This window comes from Ursus maritimus, unplaced genomic scaffold, assembly GCF_017311325.1.
Source record: "Ursus maritimus isolate PB19 unplaced genomic scaffold, ASM1731132v1 scaffold_3, whole genome shotgun sequence".
Classification (NCBI taxonomy): domain Eukaryota; kingdom Metazoa; phylum Chordata; class Mammalia; order Carnivora; family Ursidae; genus Ursus; species Ursus maritimus.
The window spans coordinates 41,492,043-41,515,208 of NW_024425563.1; the positions used below are offsets into that span (position 1 = coordinate 41,492,043).

The 23,166-nt window shown below is 35.8% G+C and overlaps 1 protein-coding gene across 1 annotated transcript in view; it reads left to right on the plus strand.

Moving 5' to 3' along the window:
* The window catches only part of DPY19L1 (dpy-19 like C-mannosyltransferase 1), an 89,077-nt gene that overhangs the window by 50,499 nt on the left and 15,412 nt on the right, over positions 1–23,166 (plus strand). The window contains 6 exon segments of the mRNA XM_040644111.1: positions 1,110–1,187; positions 8,159–8,245; positions 10,374–10,433; positions 10,984–11,064; positions 16,592–16,693; positions 21,091–21,162. Of these exon segments, the coding sequence (XP_040500045.1) occupies positions 1,110–1,187; positions 8,159–8,245; positions 10,374–10,433; positions 10,984–11,064; positions 16,592–16,693; positions 21,091–21,162 (480 nt within the window).

A 23,166-nucleotide genomic window follows, 5' to 3' on the forward strand; every position in this document is an offset into this window, starting at 1 on the left:
TGCTTGGCCCTGGGGTGCAAAGGGAGAGTTCCCATTGCTTCCAGCTAGGGGTGATGACCTGATTTTTGTTGGGGGGGGGGTCTGTATCTTGCAGTGAAGGGCTTATGTTGAATAACAAGGCACACTTCCTCACAGCTGTTGTGTCATAGGAGTCTCATTCTTAAGCAATGCATGTTCCCCATGGATAAATCTGGGGAAAGGGAAATCTTGTTTTTCTTGCTAATGGGAAAATTTGTCGTAGATTGTTTGGAGGTAAAAAACTTAATGAATGAAACTTAAGTTATATGTTTAAGTATTCAGCTACTTTGCAGTTTATTTATACCATGTTTGTGTATGTAGTAGGGGAAGCATGGGATTTAATCTGAGTTGCTTTCTCCATGAAGAAGGCTGGAGAGACATTGTTTGACATAATAACTGCATTTTACTAAGAGGTACATTATCATCATTTAGTCAATTAATTCACCTAAATAACTCCAGTACTCTTTGAATTCTTGGTCAACACCTACACAGGTTTCTTCAAAACCATGAAGAAAGTGAAAAGTAATGAAAGTACTCCTTCTAACTTGAAATTTGATAAATTTGGTTACAACGAACACTTGAATATTTACATAAATGAAAGAACACTAATGGAGATTCTTGTAAAAAGAGTGACTGATAAGCAGAACTTAATGCATTTTTACACACATACACATTACATAATTACTCTTGAGTTTAATGTACCTTTCCCAATTATGTATTAATTGTCGTATGTTATAATTAAATTTTTATATTTTTTGATTGGGCAAAGCACTTTGTAATTGTACGTGTTGACAGTATAGTCACCTTGACATTAAAATGAGTATTGTTTTGAATAATCCACAAAGTAAATAATTCACGTGATTAATTGACAAAGTTGTTCATGGAAGAAAAAAATCAATATTTGCTCTATTATTTTATTGACTGTATTCAATAATAATTTGGCAGGTAAGAGGGAAACTAAAGAATTCCCTTTGAAAATAAATACAAATCAATGTGACAAAACAATAAAAAATAATCTTTTTTTTCATTCTTAGAGCTCTTCATTATATATGTAATTTTTATTTGTAATTTAACTTCTTTTTAAATTTCAGATTTCATCATTATTTGCAGTATATGTTGTGGGATACATTGATATATGCAAATTACGGAAGATCATTTACATACACATGGTAATGGTTTAAAATTTTTTTTTCCATTTAGTTTGACCTTAAAACAAATTCCTGATTGGTATTTGTTTTGCACGTGGTTGAGACTAGTTGTAACAGGATTCCATAACTAAAACATGTGTCATTCAAATACTGTGATATAATGAAAGACCATGTTTTAAATAGGCCACCCAGCAAATTTTAATTTGGGTCATATTATCTGATTTAAGACTGTGTCTGTCTTGCTATAAGTAAAAGAGATAATTCATGAGAGAGAAACACAGAATAGTATATTATCCAGGAGCCTTCTGTTAAAATGAAGCAGAATGTTCATTTGCTGAGCACCAACTATCCAGGCATGTGGGTCCTACCACAGAATAGAAATACAAAGATCCCAGCATATGTGTTAATCATATTCTGGTTGAGTGGAGGAAGGCGAGAGGACAGAGGATAAATAATAAACACAGTAAATGGACAAATTATATATAGTATGTTAGAAGGTGTTAAAGGATGATCGAAAAAAAGAAAAGAAAAGAACAAGTCACGTACTCCAGGGAGAGCAGGAATGCCAGTGTTAGGGGGCAGGGGATTAAGATCGCAGATGAGGTGGTGAGGGCAGATCTTATTGAGAAGAGGATTGTGTAGCAAAGGTAGGGAGAAGAGGGAGTAGTTAGCTAAGTAGATGTCATGGAGAAGAATATTCTAGGTTGGTGGAACAGTTAGAACAAAGGCCCTAAGACTGGATGGTTGATTTTGATGAATGTTTACCTTTTAAAAACAGGTCCTCTCTTTGTCATTAGTTCTACAATTTTGATGTTTTCTTTTTCTGTAATTTTGATATTATAATATGCCACTATTATTTTTTATTCTCTAATAATTGATACATATAAAAAGACATTATAATGGAAATTATGAACAAAGTTATCAAATGAACAAGCATGACTTGTTCCCCTCTAACTGCAAACTAGAGCCATCACAGCTTGGAAGCCCTTGTGCGCCCTGGACATGCCCCCTTACTTCTAGAGAGAACTGCCATCCTGACCTTTTAAGTTGTAATTAGCTTGCTTTTCTTTATGACTTTACCATATATCCATTCCTAAATAATGTATCTTTATTATTGAATATTAGTATTGGTTTTAAGTTTTGCAAAAATGCTATCTGTTTATGAGACTTACATTTTTACTTAGGTTTCTGAGATTTGGAAGTTATTGGAGTTCAGACATTTTCTTTATATTTTCCATTGCATAAATAAAGCACAATTTGTCCATTTTCTTGTTGGAAGATGTTTAGGCTTTTTTCCTCTAATTTTTTTCTCTTATGAATAATGCTGTATATTGTCACAAATACCTCTTGAGGCATATATATTAAGAGTTTCTCTAGGGTCTTTACCTGGTAGTAGAATTCCTGGGTGGTAAATTATGTACATGTTCAACTTTTTTTTTAATTTTATTTTTTTCAACTTTTTAATTTAATCCTGTATTGTTTTTCAAAAGTGATTGGACTACCTCGAACAGTAACGTGTAATACATAGCTCATATAATTGTACATCCTTTTTTATTTTGTCAATGGGGTGAGTATAAAGTGGTATCTTATGGCCTTAATTTGCATTTTCTATGATTTTCAGTAAAGCCAAAGGTCTTTTGATATGTTTATGGGCCTTTTGTGTTTCCGTTTTTGTGAAATTCCTATTTTTGTGACATTCCTCCTCAAATCTTTTTACCAGTTTCTCTCTTAAATCCAAGAGAAAATGGCATCTGTCTTATTCACGGCAGTGTAATCCACTGTTTTCATTATTTATTTTTATGCGTTTATGCTTGACTTGTTCCTGATTTGGCCAACTACTTTAAGCTGGCTTCTTTGTCCTTTTAACATATCCTCAAGCTTTGAGCACTTCTTAAAAGAAATTAATTAAAGCTAAGCTTCATCAGATGCTTTTCTGCATCTGTCTGCATGATCCTGTGTGTTTTTCCCTCTAATATGTTACTGTGGTGAATTATATTAATTGATACTCTACATTAAGAAACCTTGCTTTTCTGGGCTAAACACAACCTTTATATATTGCTGGATTCACTTTGCTGCTGTTTTGTTAGGATTTTTAAATCTTTGTTCATGAATGGGATTGGGCAGTAATTATCCTTTTTTTACACTCGGCTTATTTTTTTTTTTCCAAACTGTCTAATATATTATAGCTTTTTTTTCCCCCATTGCATTGCAGGAAAAATCAGGATAATTGGTTAGCATTTAGAGTTGGTCAGCCACACGGCCACATAGGTATGGATGAGGTGTTTGACTCAATTACAGTTATAAAAGTACTAACATTACAGAGGTTTAGTTTGTAGTAGGACCTATCTTGGATGAATGGTTTATGTTTTATGATGTGGCTTAACTAACTATGGAACTACTTTTTACTGTGGAGTATCTTCTCCCATTATCACTTTCTGAATTCCTAAATCTCTGTAGTTACATAAAGGAATAAAAATACAGAATTGTTTCCAAAAAGAATTTTTTCAATTTTTTTATTGTGGTAAAATACACGTAACATTTGCTATCTTAATCTTTTTAAGTGTACGTGTCAGTGGTGTTATTCACAGTGTTATGTACCCACCACTACCATCTCCCAAACTCTTTTCATCTTGTGAAACAGATTCTCTATACCCATTAAACAATACCCTCTAGTCCCCTTCTCTCCGCCCCCCCCCAGGTCCTGGTAAGACCCATTCTGCTTTCTGTGTCTATGATTTTAACTGTGCTAGGCACCTCATGTAAGTGGAATCATGCAGTATTTGTCTTTTTCTTAATGCGTTATTTTACTCAGCACAATGTGCTCAGGATCCACCCATGTTGATGCAAATTGAAGGATTTCCTATTTTATGGCTGAATAATTTTTGCATCATGTATATATATATATCACACATATACACACACACACCACAGTTTCAATATCTGTTTATTCATTGATGCAAATTTATGTTGTTTCCACGCCTTGGCTCTTGTGAATAACGCTGCAGTGAATATGGGAGCGTAGATATCTCTTTGAAATCTTGTTTTCATTTTCTTTGGGATTGCTGGATCATATAGTAGTTCCAATTTTAATTTCTTAAGGAACCTCCACACTGTTTTCCACAGTTTATGTCCCCACCAACAGAGAAAAAGGATTCCTTTTTCTCCACATCCTCCTCAATACTAACCTCTTGTCTTTTTTTATCATAGCCATTCTGACAGGTGTGAAGTGATGTCTCATTGTGGTTTTGATTTGCATTTCCCTGATGATGAGTGATGTCGAGCACCTTTTTATGTACCTCTGGGGGCATTTGTGTGTTTTCCTTAGAAAAATGTCTTTTCAGGTCTTCTGCCCATTTTTAATCAGATTATGTGGCTTTTGTTTGTTTTTTGGCTATTGAATTGTGAAAATGACGTATTTTGAATGTTAATTATCTGCTAGATGGTTTGCACATGTTTTCTCCATTCTGTAGGTTGCATCTTCCTATTGTGGACCATTTCTTTTGCTGTGCAGAGGCTTTTTATTTAGATTGATATAGTCCCACTTGTTTATTTTGCTTTTGTTCCCTGTGTTTTTGAACTCGTGCAGGACTGTCTGCATCTGGGTTGGTGTGGGAGGGATGGGCAGCTGCTGTTGACATCAGAGCTGAAATGCACTCAAAATAACTGTTTCCCATCGAAGAGTTCTAGGAGACTCCCAAGTTCCCAGATAGTTCCTTCAGACAGGTGTGGGCAGTGTAGTTGTTGTCTAGCTGAGGAGACAGATTCCTGCCATTTTCCCAGACTCCTCTGGCTACACTTGACCCATTTTGATATCAGATTTATTTTAGCCCTATAGAATTAATTGTAAAGTGTCCCTATCTTTTCTTTCTGTGATAGATTTTGTGTGAGATTGGAAAGAATATTCCCTGAAAGTTTGATGGATCTTGCCTATTAAACTATATGGGCCTATTTTCTTTGTGGACAGGTTTTAAATTATTGATCTAACTTGTCTCATGATAGTAGGACAGTTTAGACTTCTTTCTTGAGTAATCTTTGGTGACTTTTATTTTGCTAGGAATTGTCCCTATCTAAGTTTCAAAGTTCACTAACATAAGTCATTCACAAATGTTGTCTTATATTTTTTAACCTAAAATACAGATACTCAAAAAAGACATAAATATTAAATAATTTGTAATAATCTCTATTCTGTACCTTTTAAGTTCTCAATTTCCTTGCTTTATTCATTTTCAAATTTTCTTCCTTGAATTTAAATTCGCTGATGTTTTTGAGCAACCAGTTGTTTGTCAAACATTTCCTAGGTTCTAAGGAAACAGCAGCGATGAAAACAAGAAAAAGGAAAAAAAAAACCCTTCCCTCATGGAGCTTATGTTCTAGTGTACAAAGAAAGCAAATACATAAGATAAACAGTTATGTTAAATGTTAGTAGGTATTAATGAGGAAATAAAGCAGACAAGGAGCATGGGATTTGCTGAGTATGTAGGGGAGGTCAGAATTGAAAATGGTGCGAAGACAAGTCCTCACTGAGAAGTTACATGGGGATAGCTAAGGGAGTTGAAGTAGCCAGGCACTAGGTTAAGAGAAACAGCTAGCATAAGTGCTCTGAGGTGGGGGTGTACCGGTGTGTTCTAGGATGTGCAAGAGACGGCTGGATTAGAGTGAGAGGGGAAAGAATAATGTGAAATGAGGTCCCAGATGTTAGTGGGGTAGGCCCTAGAGGGTCTGTAGGTGTGTGAAAGGCTTTTGGCTTTCCCTTAACTCGAGAATCAAAGCCTTTGGAGGGTTTGAGCAGGGCATTGACCAGACTGGCTGCTAAGGTAGGAATGGACTGCAAATCTCTCTCTAGACCTGTAGCACATCCTTTTTTTAATACTGCCTTATATTTTATCTTGAATACCCTTGGCATTGCTTTACCTGATTCTTGGTTATGAATCTGTTCACTCAAAGTGATGTCATTCAGCTAAATTTTGCCAAAATTGATTGGGAAAGTTTAGAGTTTGTCTTAAATTTTAGCACTTATGGGAAAAAGCTATTGTCATAAAATTTTGAGGATTTGGTTGCTTACCTGTTTCGTAAGTATAGGAGAATAACATACCATGACAAGTTCAGTTCGTTCCTGGGAATGCAAGAATGATTTGGCACCATTAGAAATTATATCAGTGTAACTTATCGTATCAATATATTTTAAAAAGATCAACAATATGATCATTTCCTTTGATGCTGTAAAGGCATTTGGTAAAAGTCAGTGGCTATTTCTGATTTTAAGATCTTAATCAAATGACAATAGATGGATATTTCATTGAAATTTTAAATATATACATATACTTCAATTCAAAAGCTAGTAGCATCACACAAAATGATAAATCAGTAGGAATATTCCCATTAATGCCAGAAGCTTGACAAATATGCCTACCGCCATGCTTATTACTTAAGTTTGTTGCAAGAATATTAACGAAACAATTGACTAAAAAATAAGGCTTTCGAAAATTAGAAAGGAAGGTGAAGAAATATTGTTTGTAGGTGATATGATTTTGAATACCAAAAAACCAAAATTAATTAACTAATTACTATTAGAAACAATGAAAGAGTGTATTCATTTCTGCATATTTAACATAATTTTTCTATATGCAGTCAGAAAATATGAGAAAAGTTTCCTGATACAATAGCAACAGAAGTACTTCGAAATAAATTTAATATGCAGGATCCATATGAAGAAAATTTTACACTCTGCTAATGAATGTAAAGGAACACTTAAATGGAAACAGCATGTGTTATTTTTGGATGTAAAGATTCAATAGCGGACAGTTATAACTCTAAATATGATGTGATGTATGTTATTGAATAAAGTGGTTCTAATAAAAATGTCAGCTTTTGAAACTTAAGCTGATCCTAAAATTCAAATGGAAATTCAAATATATGGATCAAAAATAAAACTTCTAGAAGAAAACATGGATTATTTTATTTTTAAAATTTTTTTCTAATAATGGGAAATGAATTCATTTCTAAGGGAAATGAATGATAAATTTGACTAACATAAAAATTTGGAAAATAACCATAATACAGAAATACCACAAAGATAAAAATGAACTTGGAAAAATATTTACAGTTTGCTTGATAAGGAGTGATGTTTTCATAACCTATAAAGAGAGCTCTTAAAATAACTAAAACCCAATAGAAAAATGGGTGGTAGGAATAAGCAGTTCAGACCACAACAAAAACAGCAAATAGAAGAAAAGATGCTGTCTCACCGAGTATTAAAAGAATGGAAAAGTGAAAAATGAGGCAACATTTTTCTTGTATGAGACGGTTAAGCATTTTAAAGAATTGGTAAGAGTGTATCAGCAGGAGCGCTTGTGTCCTACTGGTGGGAGAGTAAATTGGTACCGTATTTTTTATGGCAGTTTGTCAGTAGTTTTTCAGATTTCAAAAGTGTATACCATTGATTCATCAATTCCACTTCTGGTAATTTATCTCATGAGTGTTGACATGTATATAAGATATACAGCTAAGGATGTTTATCGTAGCGGTGTTTGTAGTAGGAAAAACAAAATAACAGCAAATAACGAAATAAAACTGGGAAGTACTTACCTGTTGAGCAGTAGTCATAGGGCTGATCAGTAAATTATGATATGACTCTAGAGTGGTACACTTTCTTCAGCTCTTCAACAGGATGAATTAGATTGGTTTGGATTCATATGGAAAGCTCTCTGAAACAAAGAGTAAAAGCAAGCAGTAGCATAGCTTATGGGCCAAATTTCCATTTGTGGTTTTTAAAAAATACAAACTAGAATTTGTACTTGTGAATGTGTGGAAGGATGCACAGGAAACTGTTGATGGAGATCTTTTGGGTTTTAAGCGTGGGATAGAATGTGGGCTGTTTTCCTGGTATATCCCCTTTTGAATGGTTTGAATTTCATCATGGGCATATGCAATTTTCAGAATAAAAATCAGTGTTTTTTATGTGCATTAATTATATTTTTCTTGGATTTTTCCAGATTTCTCTTGCACTTTGTTTTGTTTTGATGTTTGGAAACTCAATGTTATTAACTTCTTATTATGCTTCCTCTTTGGTAATTATTTGGGTAAGTGTCGCTTAAGTACATGGCTATTTTTGAAACTAATGGTTCGCCAGTTTTTAATCACTGGCTTGGGATTCGTGAGGGGTTTTTGATAAGAATCATCTCAGGCATTTTACTGAATACATGTGTATGTGGTAGAGTACTCTAGTACTCCCGTCCCCAACAGGAAAGAAACACAGGGTTAACATTGGAAAACATAGCACCTTGCCTTATACCCCTACTTTGCCCTTTCTCTTTCCTCAGTTTTTCTGTCACATGAGTTTTGGTCCAGGGTTCATTTTAGAAAGGTTTTATGCTTTCTTCTTTTTCTTATTTCCTCCCCTTTGCAGTTTTTCTCCTATTCCTGCTCCACTCTGACCCCCTTGCCTCCCGTGGTGTCTTGCATCAGTCTCTCCTGGTTTCGCTGTGATCAGAGGCTTAGGGCCTTGGGTTCTTTTAGTTTTTTTACTCCTTGTGTCTATTTGTGTAAAATATTTAGATCATTTAAATTGGGTGATGATTCGGTTACATTTTGCTAACTCACTACAAAGAGCAGATTTAGATTATTGGGAAACTGTCTTCTAGAATTAGAGCAAACGGTGAAAAGTCATCTAACTCCTTCTGCCACTTTTGGCAGGATGACTTTGTAAATATGTCTTCCTAAATTTAAGGACTTCCAGAAGTGGGTATGCCTTTTTCATTAGTAGGTTTCACCATTATAATGTTTTGTTAACCTAAGAGGAAAAAAAATTATTCCTATATTTAAAGTGCACATGCTTTAGCATGAGGCTGTTTTCCTGAAGACAAAAGTGTATTGTGCTGTCTTAATTGAACTATATTCTGCTTCTTGAATAATCATTTAAGTTACCCAGATTATTTTGGCTTTCTTGATTTCTAGAACCCATGATCAGCTTGGGAACTTCCTATTTCTTTGTCCCATTTCGCAAATAAAATTTCAGATCCTGTTTCCCAAGAATATGCCTCTTCCCAGTCTGGACTGCTACCCTTTTCAGGTTGTGTGGCTCAAGTAAGAAGTCACAGATATTAGCAGTTAGCATATGGGGAAGTGGGGTTTTCAGCAATGACAAAAAAATCATTAACTGAGTTGCTGTACTTTGAGATAAATGATAGTTCTTTTAGTCAGTGAATTCTGTTTGTAATCAGGAAACGTATCAATGCAGTAGTTCTATATTTACATGTGTACACAGGCAAGGCCTGCTGTTACTTAAAGTACATGACTCTTGATACTTGTATACAGGTGCCAATAAAATCTAACATAAGTACATTTGTCAGGACACTTCATTCCAGTACCTACAATGGATCAGGTTTTCTTTTAGGTGCTTGACAGTAAGGTGTGTCTTGGGTATGAATTAAGCATATTTATGTATATTTCATATTTGGGTGTATAAAAGTAAATGATGCCAACAGTTAGAGAATATAGAGAATGTGTGCATATTTACTATAAACACACATTTGCCTATTTTTATTTGTAGTAATCTCTTTGAAACCTAAATCTTATCACTTTTTGTGTTCTCAGATATTCAGAAACTGCTGAAAAGATTTAATTTGGGTTCACGTATTTATGTTTTGATCTCCAACCATATTTTTTTGCCAAGTTTGAAGTAGATTTAGCTCCCTATAAGTACTATACTTGGGGGTCTATTAATTTCCTAGAGAGAGAAAAGATTTGGTAGAGAAGTGTTTAGTTGATCCATTAAAAACTCATTTGTAGTTTATTCTGAGTTGATAGTTTTTAACTTAAGGAAAATCTTATGACTATAAGACACCTGTCTAAAATTCTGAAATTATTATATACTATATATAATAATACGCATAAATATTATATACTATATTATATACTATTATATATTACTATTGCTTCTCAGGTAAATCAGAAATGTAAAATCAGTCATAGAAATTTATATATGGTAATTTTGTTTTCAACATTACAAAGCCACTAACTGATCGAATCTACTTTTGATAAAATAGGGCTATTTCTTAAAGTCAATGAGCTTGTGGTGATGCTATATGGAACATTGACAATGTGCTGAATTTTAGATTTCTTGAAAGTCTTATTATTTAGAAATGTATTTGGTACTTGAATTTATGTATATAAGTATTAACTGTATGCTATGTTGTTTTCTCCATGAAGGGTATACTGGAAATGAAACCACGTTTCCTGAAAATAAATGTATCCGAACTTAGTTTATGGGTAAGAATCAGTCTATTTGAATGCATAAGATTTTCCTTTTCTAAAATATATCATCAGTTTTATGTTTTACTTTTAAGGAAATTATCTGTTCTTTTGTAATGCAAGAGATGTAACAGCTTTATGACATAATTAGGGCTCAGTTTTAATGTGCCAAATCGCTGTTTTCATGTGGCAAGTTAAAATTAATGTTGGATAGGTGAAGAATTCTGGTTTTACGTACTTTATCACCCATGATTTTTCTGGGGACCAGTGCATGTGTAAGAGACCGTTAGTAGAAGGGGAATGTAACTGCAATTGCTATGTAAATCTCCTACAAGATATATTAATTTCGGTAATATCATATGTATATATTTTTTTATTTTTGGTGATAGCCCCTTGATTTTGGATAACATTCTTTAAGCTACATTTTTTAGCAGTTTTTTTCTTGGGTATGGAAATACTTATTTCGCATGTGATTAAAACATTAATTTTTCTCTTCCTCGGCTATGTCTAAGGAATGTCTGTATGAAGCATTAGTTTATTTTTGTTTTGTTTTGTTTTCCTTTTGTAGGTTATCCAAGGATGTTTTTGGTTATTTGGAACCGTAGTACTCAAGTATTTGACATCTAAAATCTTTGGCATTGCAGATGATGTAAGTGCATTTTTGCTTAAACTTGAAAGACTTGTAAAGAATCAAACAGGCTAAGAATGAATTACTTGAGTTATTAAAGTACCACTATTTAAGCCAAATTCTAATATGAAGTCTATTCACTTATTATTTTATCTGTTTACGATAATAGAAAGTAAATGTGACTCTGTGTAGAGTCTCTGTTCTCCAATATTAATTTCTTGACACAATTCTTTTATTTTAATCGGTCTTTCTGTATCACAAAGATTCTAAAATTTTAAAGCAAAAAAGCTCTAAAGACTTCAGTTCAAATTTTAAGGTCCATACAGTCATTTTTCTCTGGTTTCTTTATAATCCCCTGCGGTAACACGTCAGTATGCCATCCTCAGAGCTTCCGAAACTATAGACCATATTGTAGTCTCATTCCCCCAACCCCATTTCCTGGTCAGTGCTTGTGAAAGGTTTATATACAGGTAATTTAATCCAAGTTAGTCTTATTAAGAGAAGGGTTTTTTTGTTGTTTGTTTTGTTTTGGTGTTTGGGTAGGAGAGGAAATAAAATGAGAAGAATTCTGCTTTATGACTTTAAGGATTCTTCCTATCCATAATTTTGCTTTGCCTATTTTATTTTGGTGTTTTAGTAAACACGTTGATTAAATTTAAAAAGGAAGCAGCACAACAACCAACATAGAGTAAAGCAAACCACATATTTTTCTGTAATTTATTATAATTTGCTATCTTTCCTTCGTCCATAATAGATTAAAGCTATAGTTTTGAAGCTGGGTTTTGTAAAGTCCTGGAATTTCCAGACTCTTCTGTGGGGTCTGTCTACTTTCCAACCTCCCTGGCAGCCCCTCTTTTACCCAGGGCAGTTCAGCTTTAATTTCTTACACATTGGACAATTACACAGCTTTTCATTTGAACAAGGGAATTTTTTGCTTAAAAAAGATTGAAAGCAATTAGGTTGTTCATTGGGTGATCTGCAACCTGTGGAAAGACTTTTTAAAGTAGAAAACCGTAGTCTAAAATTACTTATTCACTCATTCAGTATGTACTTGCTATGTGCCTGGAGAGATACAGAACCGAGTAAGACATGGTCTAGCGGGAGCTCGGGATGATATGCAGCAACTCTAATATAATGTAATAAACGTGTGATAAAGGCAGGCATAGAGTGCTGCAGAAATACACAGGAGGAGAGTCGGGGAAGGCTCCTGGAAGTCCGCTGAGAAGAGGAGAGCTGCAAGGTGATTGAGCTGGTGAGGATGCAGATAGTGAGCAGGAAGAAAAGGGAGACAGCCCAAGTCCTAGGTGAATAAAATCTGTCTCCTCACTGGGGAAGACAGACCAGTTAAGGTATTGATTCGGGTTGAAGTGATGTCATTTCTGTCACAGCCTGATGTTGTAGCAGGACCAAACAAATGAGAAGTAATTTAATTGCAACTTCACTATTTCTAGAAATCTGTGACACTGATTGAGGACATCAGCTCATAGATTCTGAATTGTGACTTTGGTCAAAGGAAGAGACTGGCAAGGCCACGCAGCCTGTAAGAAGCATTTCCGCTCACCCTACTCTATTAAGATAATTAGACACTTCCCTCTTCTTTAGGAGCCACGTGAGCCGTTTCTCAGTACAGCCTGACTTCCCATCCCTGCTCCTGTCAGCACTCTTCTTGCTAGAATTCTGAGGTTGTTTACCAGGGAAGCTCAGTCAGTACTCAGGGACATGCAGTTTCCACTGGGGGCTGGTAACATAGGCACCTTCTTCCTGGCACATATCAAAATTCCAGACTCCCAGAAGGAATGTGGGTGCTCCGCAGAAACCAGAGTGTTTTAGGTACAGTGAGCCACTACTTATTCTCACTTAGAGTGGTAAGAGCCATCTGAAGTCTCAGTTCCCCGCTGCCAGCCAAGCGCCAGCTTTGCAAGCAGGTTTTTCAAGGATAACGATCAGGCCTACTATGAGAACTCTCATCTGAACATCAAGTTTGTCCCATCTTTTCCTCTCTTCCACACCTTCTTGGGTCTTCCGTGAATCTGCATTCCACCTCCAAGATTTGTGGAGAGCCTGGGCTCCGGGATCCCTCAGCCCGTGTGTGCAGTTTTCCAGTCCACCAGGGTTGGGGGAATTGATTTACCCCCTTGTTGGTTTTCCCATTTCCAGGATCTCTGTAAAGTTTCTAGCTAGGCTGCCAGGCCGCTGTTCACTACAGGAATACTGCAACATTAGGCTGACAAAGCATTTCCTGCTGTTTGATACTTTTATTAACAGTGTCTCTGAACATAGATTTTTTTGCTCCCTGCCCCCAAACAAATCAGCACCCTTCTGTAGCAAAGGTTCTGCTTTTTATGGCCAGCCCCACCCTCGTGGAACTCTTGGGCCTACCAGCCTGGGGAAGTGGCGGTGCTGCTGATGGCGGATGGGAGCAGCCCAGGCACGAATGCCACAGACATCCACTATTTCCATTCAGAATTCATCAGCCTTTATGTGAATGAATGTCTTTTGGTCAATTTCTAAAACGTGATACAGTTGTTTTTGACAGTTTTGTGCAATTTTATAGGTGTTATTGGGGGAGGGGATTTGTCAGTTTCTTCGTCCCCATTGGGAAATCCCCATTTTCATCAATTCTTGAGTACTGATCCAGCCTAGTATTTCTTGGATAACCTCACTTGTTCACAATGTATTATTCTTTCTATGTATTGTTGAATTTGGTTGTTAATATTTTTAAGGATTTTAATCTATTTATAAGGGATATTTGTCGTTTTATTTTCATACAATGTTTTTGTCTGGCTTTGGTTTCAAGATAATGCTAGCTTCCTAAAACTCTTGGGAAATGTTCAATTTCCTATTTCTTTTTTTTTTTTTTTAATTTATTTTAGAGAGAGAACATGCATGTGCCTGCATGCGGGGCAGGGGAGGGGCAGAGGGAGAGAATCTCAAGGAGACTCCCACTGAGTGTGGAGTCGGACGTGGTTCTCCATCTTATGACCCTGAGATCATGACCTGAGCTAAAATCAAGAGTTGGTTGCTCAACCGACTGAGCTACCCAGGCGCCCCCAATCTCCTACTTTCAAAGAGAATTTATACAGAGGTGATACTATTTCTTCCTACAGTGTTCGATAGAATTTGACAGTGAAGTCTTCAGGGCCTGAAGTTTTCTTCATGAGAGAATTTTCTGCTACAAATCCACTTTCTTTAGGAAGTTATTGGTAGTTTATGTCTTTAGAAGAAACTCACCCATTTCATATATGCCATCAAATGGATCATGTTTTTTAAAAAAATTATTGTAGAACTCAGTGCAAATTCCTATTAGAATTTTTGCATGTATGTGAAATGGTCTTTTACATTCTTTTATTTTCCTTGTTTGGATTCGGAATCAATATTGTGTTAGTCTCCTATAATGAGCTGTTTTTTGGGTTTTTTTTTTTTTTTTTGGTGCATGCTATTTTTCCTGCTTTCTATTTATTATATTAATATTTTCAAAGTACTACACTTTTTTTGGTTCTCTGGTTTTGCTGAATTTCTCTTTGTCACCAAATTGTGTCATCCTTGTTTCTTATGTCTTAGTGCTTGTTCTGTGGCTTTTTCTCTTGCTCGAGGGAAAGTGCTTGGCTTTTTTGTTTTCAACCTCTTTTATTTTCTGATAAATGCATTTAAAGCTATAAATTTCCCTATTAGTAATACTTTTTTCTGTGTCTTACAAATTAACTATTTTGAGGTTTTCTTTTACCCTGATGGTTATTAAGTTTTATGTTATTTAGTTTGTAGCCAAAAAGATTTTTAAAGCCATTTCTAGTCATTTTACAATTTTATTGCATTTATGATTAGAAAAAAATAATTTATATCAAGTCTTTGAAATGTATTGTGGTATGGCATGTGAACATTTAAAAAATATTTTACTTATGTTCAAAAGTAACATGTATTCTCTTTTTGTGAAGTTTGTATCTTCCACAAGCATATTAATAGTAATATTCAGGTGTTATGTTTACATCCATCTGCTCTTTCTATCTTAGAGGGAAATATTTAACATTTCCAGTGACCACAGTCAACTTATCTATTTATCCTGCAGTTTTCTCAGCTCTTTATATGCTTTGAATCTCCGCTGTTAACTGCAGATATGTTCATGATACATAAGACCTTGCTTTGCTGTTCATTTTATGAGGGTATAATGTCTTTTGTTGTCTCTTTTCATATATTTTTTGCTGGAATTCAGTTTTGTGAGACATTATGATTGCTAACCTAGATTTCTTTGGTTCAATTTATCTAATATATTTTGTTGTCCTCTTCCATTTTCAACCTTTCTACATACTTTTGTTTTAAACATGTCTCTTGTAGACAATATAAATTTGAATTTTTTCCCTGAAACCCAATTTGAGCATCTGTCCTTTAATTTGTGAATTTAAGGTCTTTATATATATGGCAGTTATCATTATATTGGGAGTTATTTCTTCCATTTTGTTTGAGAGTTTCCAACTATTTTACTTGCTTTTTAGATTTTTTTCTCCTTTTCATTGGATAGTTTTCTTATGCTATTTAAGGCACTGTATGTTCTCCCTTTTGATTTCTTAAACTTATCAGCATTCATTTGTTCCCCCCAAAAACAAAGTATTTTGGAATTCTTCAGCACATTCCCATCACCTCTTAGTTCCCACTCTCCCCCTGCTTCGTGTATATATCATTTAGGATTTTAGCTATGGTTTGTTTTATGTAATTTCCCTCTTTTTTTTTTTTTTTTTTTTTTGGTTCCTGCTTCTTTAGACAATTATGAATTGAAAATTTGGAAAATGTTTTCTCCTTTGTTAATTGCAAATAATCCCACCTTCCTCATGTGGCTTTTTGCGGGAAGTAGATGAGATGATGTGTAAATGAGAGCACTTGGTAGAATGTAAAGAATTACACAGATAACTGATCATTATTCAAAGGCGGATTTTATCCCAGGGCCTGCCCACTTATTTCAAAGAGTTGTTGTTGTTGTTGTTTCTGTTTTGTTTTTTTTTATAAGTAGACTCCATGTCCAGCATGGAGCCCAATATGGGGCTTGAATTTACGACCCAGAGATTGACCTGAGCTGAGATCAACAGTGAGACATTTAACTGATTGAGTCACCCAGACATCCCTCAAAGAGTCTTTTCCATCCCCTTTTCAGAAATCAATATCAATGTTTTCTTTTCTTTCACTCCATTACTCTTTGTCCCTTATGATTGACAGATGTCTGTGTCTGTTACCAAGCCTGCCCCTCCTGGTAGGCTCTGGAAAAGGAGATTCTGTGTAGTGTATTTTGTCAGGCTTAGCACACTGAGCAGGGAAGACCCATGGATAAAAAGCCTTTGGCGTGTTGACGATGGATCGTGGAAGGCGGGTGTTGCTGGAGCTATCATCTGCCAGCAAGAGAAGGGGAACCATGAAGTTGCAGCGCTTTAACAGAAGCAAGCCTGGCAGGGGAACAGCGAGTTCTGCGACGTAGTGAAAGCTATTTTTAGATACTATCAAGATTAAAGTGCGTTACTACAATATATGGCGTAATCTAATGGTACCTCACTTTCTTCCTTCCTAGGCTCATATTGGCAACTTATTAACATCAAAATTCTTCAGTTACAAGGATTTTGATACTTTATTGTATACCTGTGCCGCAGAGTTTGACTTTATGGAAAAGGAGGTAAGATGCAATTTCTAGTTTTCCTTCCTCAGATTTTGGTCCATTCATTTTTCATAAAGGGCGCTCCTGTTATCTCAGACTCCTCTGTGCTGTTACCTCAGTGGGAAGGAAAGGAAAGTGATGTCTTGGAGGAGGACATCCCTACTTACGTTAGTACGGCGCCCCGAAACGTATTGTCTTTTCTCATTTTGATAATTTAGAAGCATGCATTCAGACGAGCAGTAGTGTTTTGGATGAGTAAACACAGAGACATGTCAAGTCGCCTCTTTTCAGGAATAGCGTTAATTCGGTGCTGCTCTCGAGCTCTCACATTTCCATTCACTCCGCGGTTGTTGATTTGAATAATCTCATTGCTTCGAAATATCATTGAGTACAAGTTTTTCATTCCAACAATGTTTTTCATTCTAAAACTGTATTCAGCTGTTTAAAAAGAAACCAGAGAGTAGCGTGGGGGATTGTGAGATGGGAGTCTGCAGTACTACTGGGTGTTCGTGGACAGCGACTTGTTTGTTTTTCTGTCATAGCTTCCTAGTCCCTCGTGGTGTGCTGCAAAAAGATTCTGTGAGGGCCAAGTGAGACATGTCGGGAAGTACTTTGATATTTTAATGATCTTTTGTATAACATATTATTTTGCAGCAATCAGTGAGCTGGTTTGGTTCAACAAACGTGTGTGTGTGTGTGTGTTTTAACACCATCCATGTGGCCCCAATTTATTATGATATTTTATTATCTGTGAAACATTTTCCTTCAGAACTATGCGTGCGTATGTCTTACACTGGTCACCAGTACTCTATGTCCCCTTGAGCCCTGCTGGGCAGTTACCGCTGTGTCCTGAGTTACAGACCAGGGAATGATAGTGTAGCACACTGCAAGCTCTAATCAACCAGACATTCCGAATTGAGCATGTCCTGCGATGTACTGCCGTTTACTCCAGTGACCTGTCAGTCTTCAGTCCCAGGTTCTGGCAGATTTTGACACATAATGGGTAATAAATAGTGTGTGAATGGTAGTATTGAGCCCACTGAAAGAAACTAAGGAAGAGTGTCTTGCAAGACATTAAAATGCACGTTCATAGAAAATCAAGACTCCTTCAAGCAAGTGGTAAAGGAAGTAGAGGGTAGACATCGGCAGAGCCTCAGGAGATGGCGGAAGTCCTTTGACCTTATTGAGGATATTCACGTCACTATAACCTGAGAGGATGCACCATCAGTTAGATGATAGACGGAATTGTTTTTTGAGGTGTAGCATGACTCCAGTTGATTTGAAGAAGGTAGTAAAGCTGTTTGCAGCCTGCTATTCCGCGTCTCCGTAGGTGTCTTCAGAGGGACTGTGCCGCAGAGACAGTGTGGTGCCAGTTCAGAGAGTGCATCCATTGTATGACACATCCATACGTTCGGGAAAAAGGAACAGTTTAACATGGTATTATGCTGATATGGAAAGACATGTATAATGGAAAGAACAAAATAGTATGACCTTATTTACCTATAATTAACACACACAGAACAAGGTGTAAGAGCACGAAATTTTAACAGTGATTTTTGGCTGGAGAGATAATCAGTGATTAACTTTTTTGGCAATTTGCATCTTCAAACTTTTCTTCAATAATCATATTTCAATTGTATTCTGCTTTAAAGTAAAGTAAAAACAATGAGGGGGATCTTTCCTTTCTAGATATGGAAATGGTTAGCAACACTATTTAAAGTACAGGGATACTAAGACAGGAAAATTTTTATAGTCAAAAATAGACAAGGCTTGGATAGACCCATGTGTATGTACTTAACTATGTTTATATGTATGTACTTAATATGAAATGAAGAAAAAAGCACAGATAAATACTTAAAGAATGCATTATTTCATAAATATTATTTGAAAATGGGATTTGGAGTGAGGAGTCAAGTTAAAGCCTTGTGTCACATTATGCAATAAACTTCAATTCAGTTAATTAATGTGTCAAAATTAAATGAAGCCTGAAAAATAAATTTGAGAGACATTTCAATGAGTATTAGCTTCATTTTTTAATGAGCATAATAGCAGTGCAAAGCACATATGAGAATGATTAATAGATTTAACTGCATGTAACTTAAAACATCTGTACATTACATCTTATAAAAATTAAAAAGCAAATGACTAACTGGGATGATGACTCTTGCCATAAATATAACAAATGAAACTAGGGATTAATATAATGAGTATAGGAGATTGTCCAGATCAGTAAAAAGTTACCGAGGACTCTTACCCTTCTCCATCACCAAAAATACATCCCCACTCCCACACACATGCAGAAATGCGGCAAGGATATGAACAGACAACCCATGGGGGAGGAAATGCTGATAGCTGATTAAAATGTGAAACTGGTTGTCGTCTTTATTTTTTCTGCATTTTTTAATTTTTACAATGAGCATATATAACTTTTATGCTTAGAATAAAACCAAAAATTCGTAGAAAAAGAACTTGTAATTCTCATAGCACACACGCATGTACACACACACACACACCTCTCTCCCTGTGTGGTTTGTTTCTTTCGCATTTGTCCTTGTGCATACGCTCTCTCTGATGGATCTTTGGGAATTGAAGACATGGTATAATATTGTTTCCTTTATATTAATACTTTTATATATTAGCTTGAGTCCCTTCTGTTGGTTTCCTACTGAGAGTTATACTGAACTTAGTCACTTCCTCCCCTCCACCACTTCCCCCATTTCTAATTTATTGTAATACTGTCATCAGCGACATTATTTTACTTGCCATATCTCCCCTCTGACCCCACTGTGGGAGTCTCATTGCACCTTCAGTGTCTGCACATGTAGCCACTCATGCTGTTCTGTCACCTTTATATCCAGTCTGTGTCACAGTCCGTAGGTTGGTGTTTTTAATGCTGCATGTTCTGGGATTGAAGCCTCTCCTGCTTTTCTTGCTTGTGTGAAGGTTGCTCTCCAGTGGATTCCTCAGGAAGAGCCATAGGAACAATAATCCCTGAGTTTTTACATGTTCAAATATTTTATCAGTGGCTTTTATACGTGAAGGTCTGGCTAGATACAAAATCGTTGGCTCATGTGTTTTTCCTTGAGTGTCTTAAATAAATTACTCCAGCATCTTCCGGCATTAAGTGTTGGCCGTCAAAGTTTGATGCTAATCTGATTTTTTTCTTTTTAAGGAAAGTATTAAAAACTACTTTTGAAACAAAGTTTTGGAATATAATTTTAAGATTGTTTGAATTCTTTGTTAAATTTTGTTAAATACTTTTAATGCAGTTTTGACACATTGCCTTTTTAAGGTATACACCTGTATCTCACAGCTTTTCTGACATTTATTATTAGTTGTTATTAGCAAATATCTAAATTTTTGAATAATAAAATGCTTTTGGTTATATGATTTTTGATGAGGTTAAGACAATTAAAAATTTACAAAATAGAAATAAATATATTTTAAAATATTAAGTACTGTGCAAATGTTTATAAAGGTAAATAGTAAAATAAAAACATTAAAAAAGTCTCCTTTTAATGGGACTTCTAACTATGAAGTATGCATTTGGGGTTAGTAAATTATCAAAATTACTTGTCTAATACAGACTAACAAGCAAGAAAAATGGACTAATGAAAGGGAAAATCAGAAAACACTACTTATATTTTATAGGATTAAAATGTACCAGTGTTTTTAAAATGGTTAGAGCTAGCTTCCTCTTGATAAACATATTTGGGAAAGTGTACATTATTTAGCTCAATAATATAGGATTATTTTTGTGAGGGTAAATATTGGTGGTAAGCAAATCAATTGCAATTTAGAAATTTCAAGCCTAGACTATGACTTCAAATGATTGAGAAATATATAGTATTGCAATGTGTAGGGTTTTGTTATTCAGTGTTTCTGTAGTTTTTTATCTTATTAAGAAAAGGTAAAAATGTTTTTATTTCTCTTGTAAACATTGGTCATTATTTTGTGTGTGTGTTTGTGTGTGTGTGTGTGTGTGTGTGTGTGTGTGTGTGTGTGTGTCTTGGGATGATGGTTAAGATTTTTATCCCCTGCCAAATGTACAGGAAAAGCTCATGCCATTTAAAGGAGTTCTGCTGACCTTAGGTGAATATTAAGTTGAGTTCTCTAGTTAGAAAAGTAGTGTGCAAAGAGGGAACAGTAATCTTTCCTGTCCCGGTCACATTTTATACTTACAAGTGTTTGGGGACTGTATTTATTCATGTTTTCAACTCAACATTTTGGGGAAGTTTGTTTCTATGGAAATGCATCTTCATTTTTATGATGGGAGTCAATGGCTATATTGGATGGACCCTAGATGCGTGAAGGCTCTGTTTACACTTTTTAAAATTCATTTTGTTCCTTATTTGAAATGAAATTTTGTCTGCAAATAATATTTTCCTCTAACACAACATCTCTTTGAATTTCAGACTCCACTGAGGTATACAAAGACGTTGTTGCTTCCGGTTGTTCTGGTCGTGTTCATTGCAATTGTTAAAAAGGTGGGTCTATCACTTAAGAGCTCGCTCTTTCTTTTTTTTTTTTAATTAATTAATTTATTTGAGAGAGAGAGTGGGCTAGAGGTGTAGGGGCAGAGGGAGAGAGAGAGAATCTCAAGCACACTCCCACTGAGCACGGAGCCGGATGCAGGGCTTGATTTCATGACCCTGAGATCATGACCTGAGCCAAAACCAAGAGTCGGATGCTCAGCCGACTGAGCCACCCAGGTGCCCTTTAAGAGCTCTTTCTTATAATAAAACACTTTCTTGTTTCTACCTAGTAGTTAAGTGTATTAAGTTACATGTTAATATGACACAATGTTTTATATGGATTTGTTGAAACCTATTCTGTACTTTCTTATTCCTAGCCCTTGACGAACATTTACCAGCCTTAAAAATATTCTACTATCTACCAGCTTAAGATAGACATAGGAAGAGGATGACTCGAGTTTTGATAGTCCTATATTTTTGAAAGACACTATCAAAGAGACCACATTGACCCAGATACAGTTATTTTTGTCTTTGTAAATTATTACTGACTGACTTTTAGCTTTATGTAGTATTTCACTAAAATATTTAATATATGCCATTCTCAGTCATCTCTACATTGCTCACAGACTCCTAGATCGAGTTTATTATTATTGATCAAAAAAATAGAATATTAATGATATATTACCAACATCGATAAAATTGTTAGACTCCCAACTTGGCTTTGGTGATGAAATTCTAAGCCCAGATTTAAATCAGGTCAGGGAAGTTCCAGTCTTTAGCAAAGAGCAGGTATGATATTTCTTTTTTCTTTTAACAGTTGGCGAATTCTGTAACTGCAAGTATTTTAAGAGAATGAATAAAGATTAATCTATAATCAAAAACCAGATGATAGACCCTAAAGGTTTTCTGATTTGTAGTTAGTGACTTCTGTGTTAACGTTATATATTTGTAGAATATTCTGTACTATAATTATAGTTCACATTATATATTTGTGCTCTCCCTGAACATACCACATATGTTATTGCACCTGCTTATTTGACAGCCCTGTAGGGGATATTATTATCCCCATTTTGACAGATGCAGCTTTAGAAGATCGAGAGCCTCACATCGTGTCCATTGAAAAGCAAGGGAAGAGCAAGAATCAGACTCAGCACCTTTCCCCCCTTATTGAGTGTTGGTGTCGTGTTCAGCTTTGCAGTCCCACAGCTTTTCAAATCTAATGAGTTTATAGTCAGCTTCTGCTCCACGCCGGGCTCTGCACTTCCTTTGCACTTTTGCATACTTGATGTGGGTGTGCACCCCATAGGTAATCAGAAAATACCAATGTTGGCAATTCAGAATGCATCAAAAAAGGCAGCAGCCTGGATGGCGAGAGATGAAAACAAGTACGTCAGGTTTAAAAGGTTGAGATGTTTGATTTAAAGAAGAAGGATTCAAAGGCGAAAAAGGATAGTTATTTTCAAATATTTAAAAGCCTGCCACTTGGAAATAAAGTTACACTCATTTTGGCTCCTTAGAATCATGGCCAATTCTAGGGGGTAGGATTTTTGACCAGAACTGACCTGGACTGACTAGGAAAGTGTTCTTCCAAGAGCCGGAGGAAAACCTGTCAGCAGCGTGATAGAGGACGCCCACTGGGGATAGGATTCAGATTAGACGACCTTCCAGTTGCTGCTAAATGTGCAAACTCAGTGTTTGGTTAGTTGTACTTACCGGTCTCTGAGCTCGTTGTCCAGATATGTGCATGTGTGATTAAGGAGAGGCACTGCCCACCACCTCGGCATGGTGGGATTCACTGAATGTGACCTGGAAGCCAGAAGGTCAGGTCTCAGGGCCTAGCAATGCTTCCTCGTTCTCGTCCACCTTCTGGGAGGTCATTTCAGCCATCCGAGTCTGTGGCTCATTTACAGAATGAGGGTAACACGATCTACCTGAGCAGGGGTTGTTGGGTAATAGAGATGATCAAGTACTATATAAATGGAAGAGTGTGGTGTTATAATTACTTCCTGAGTTATC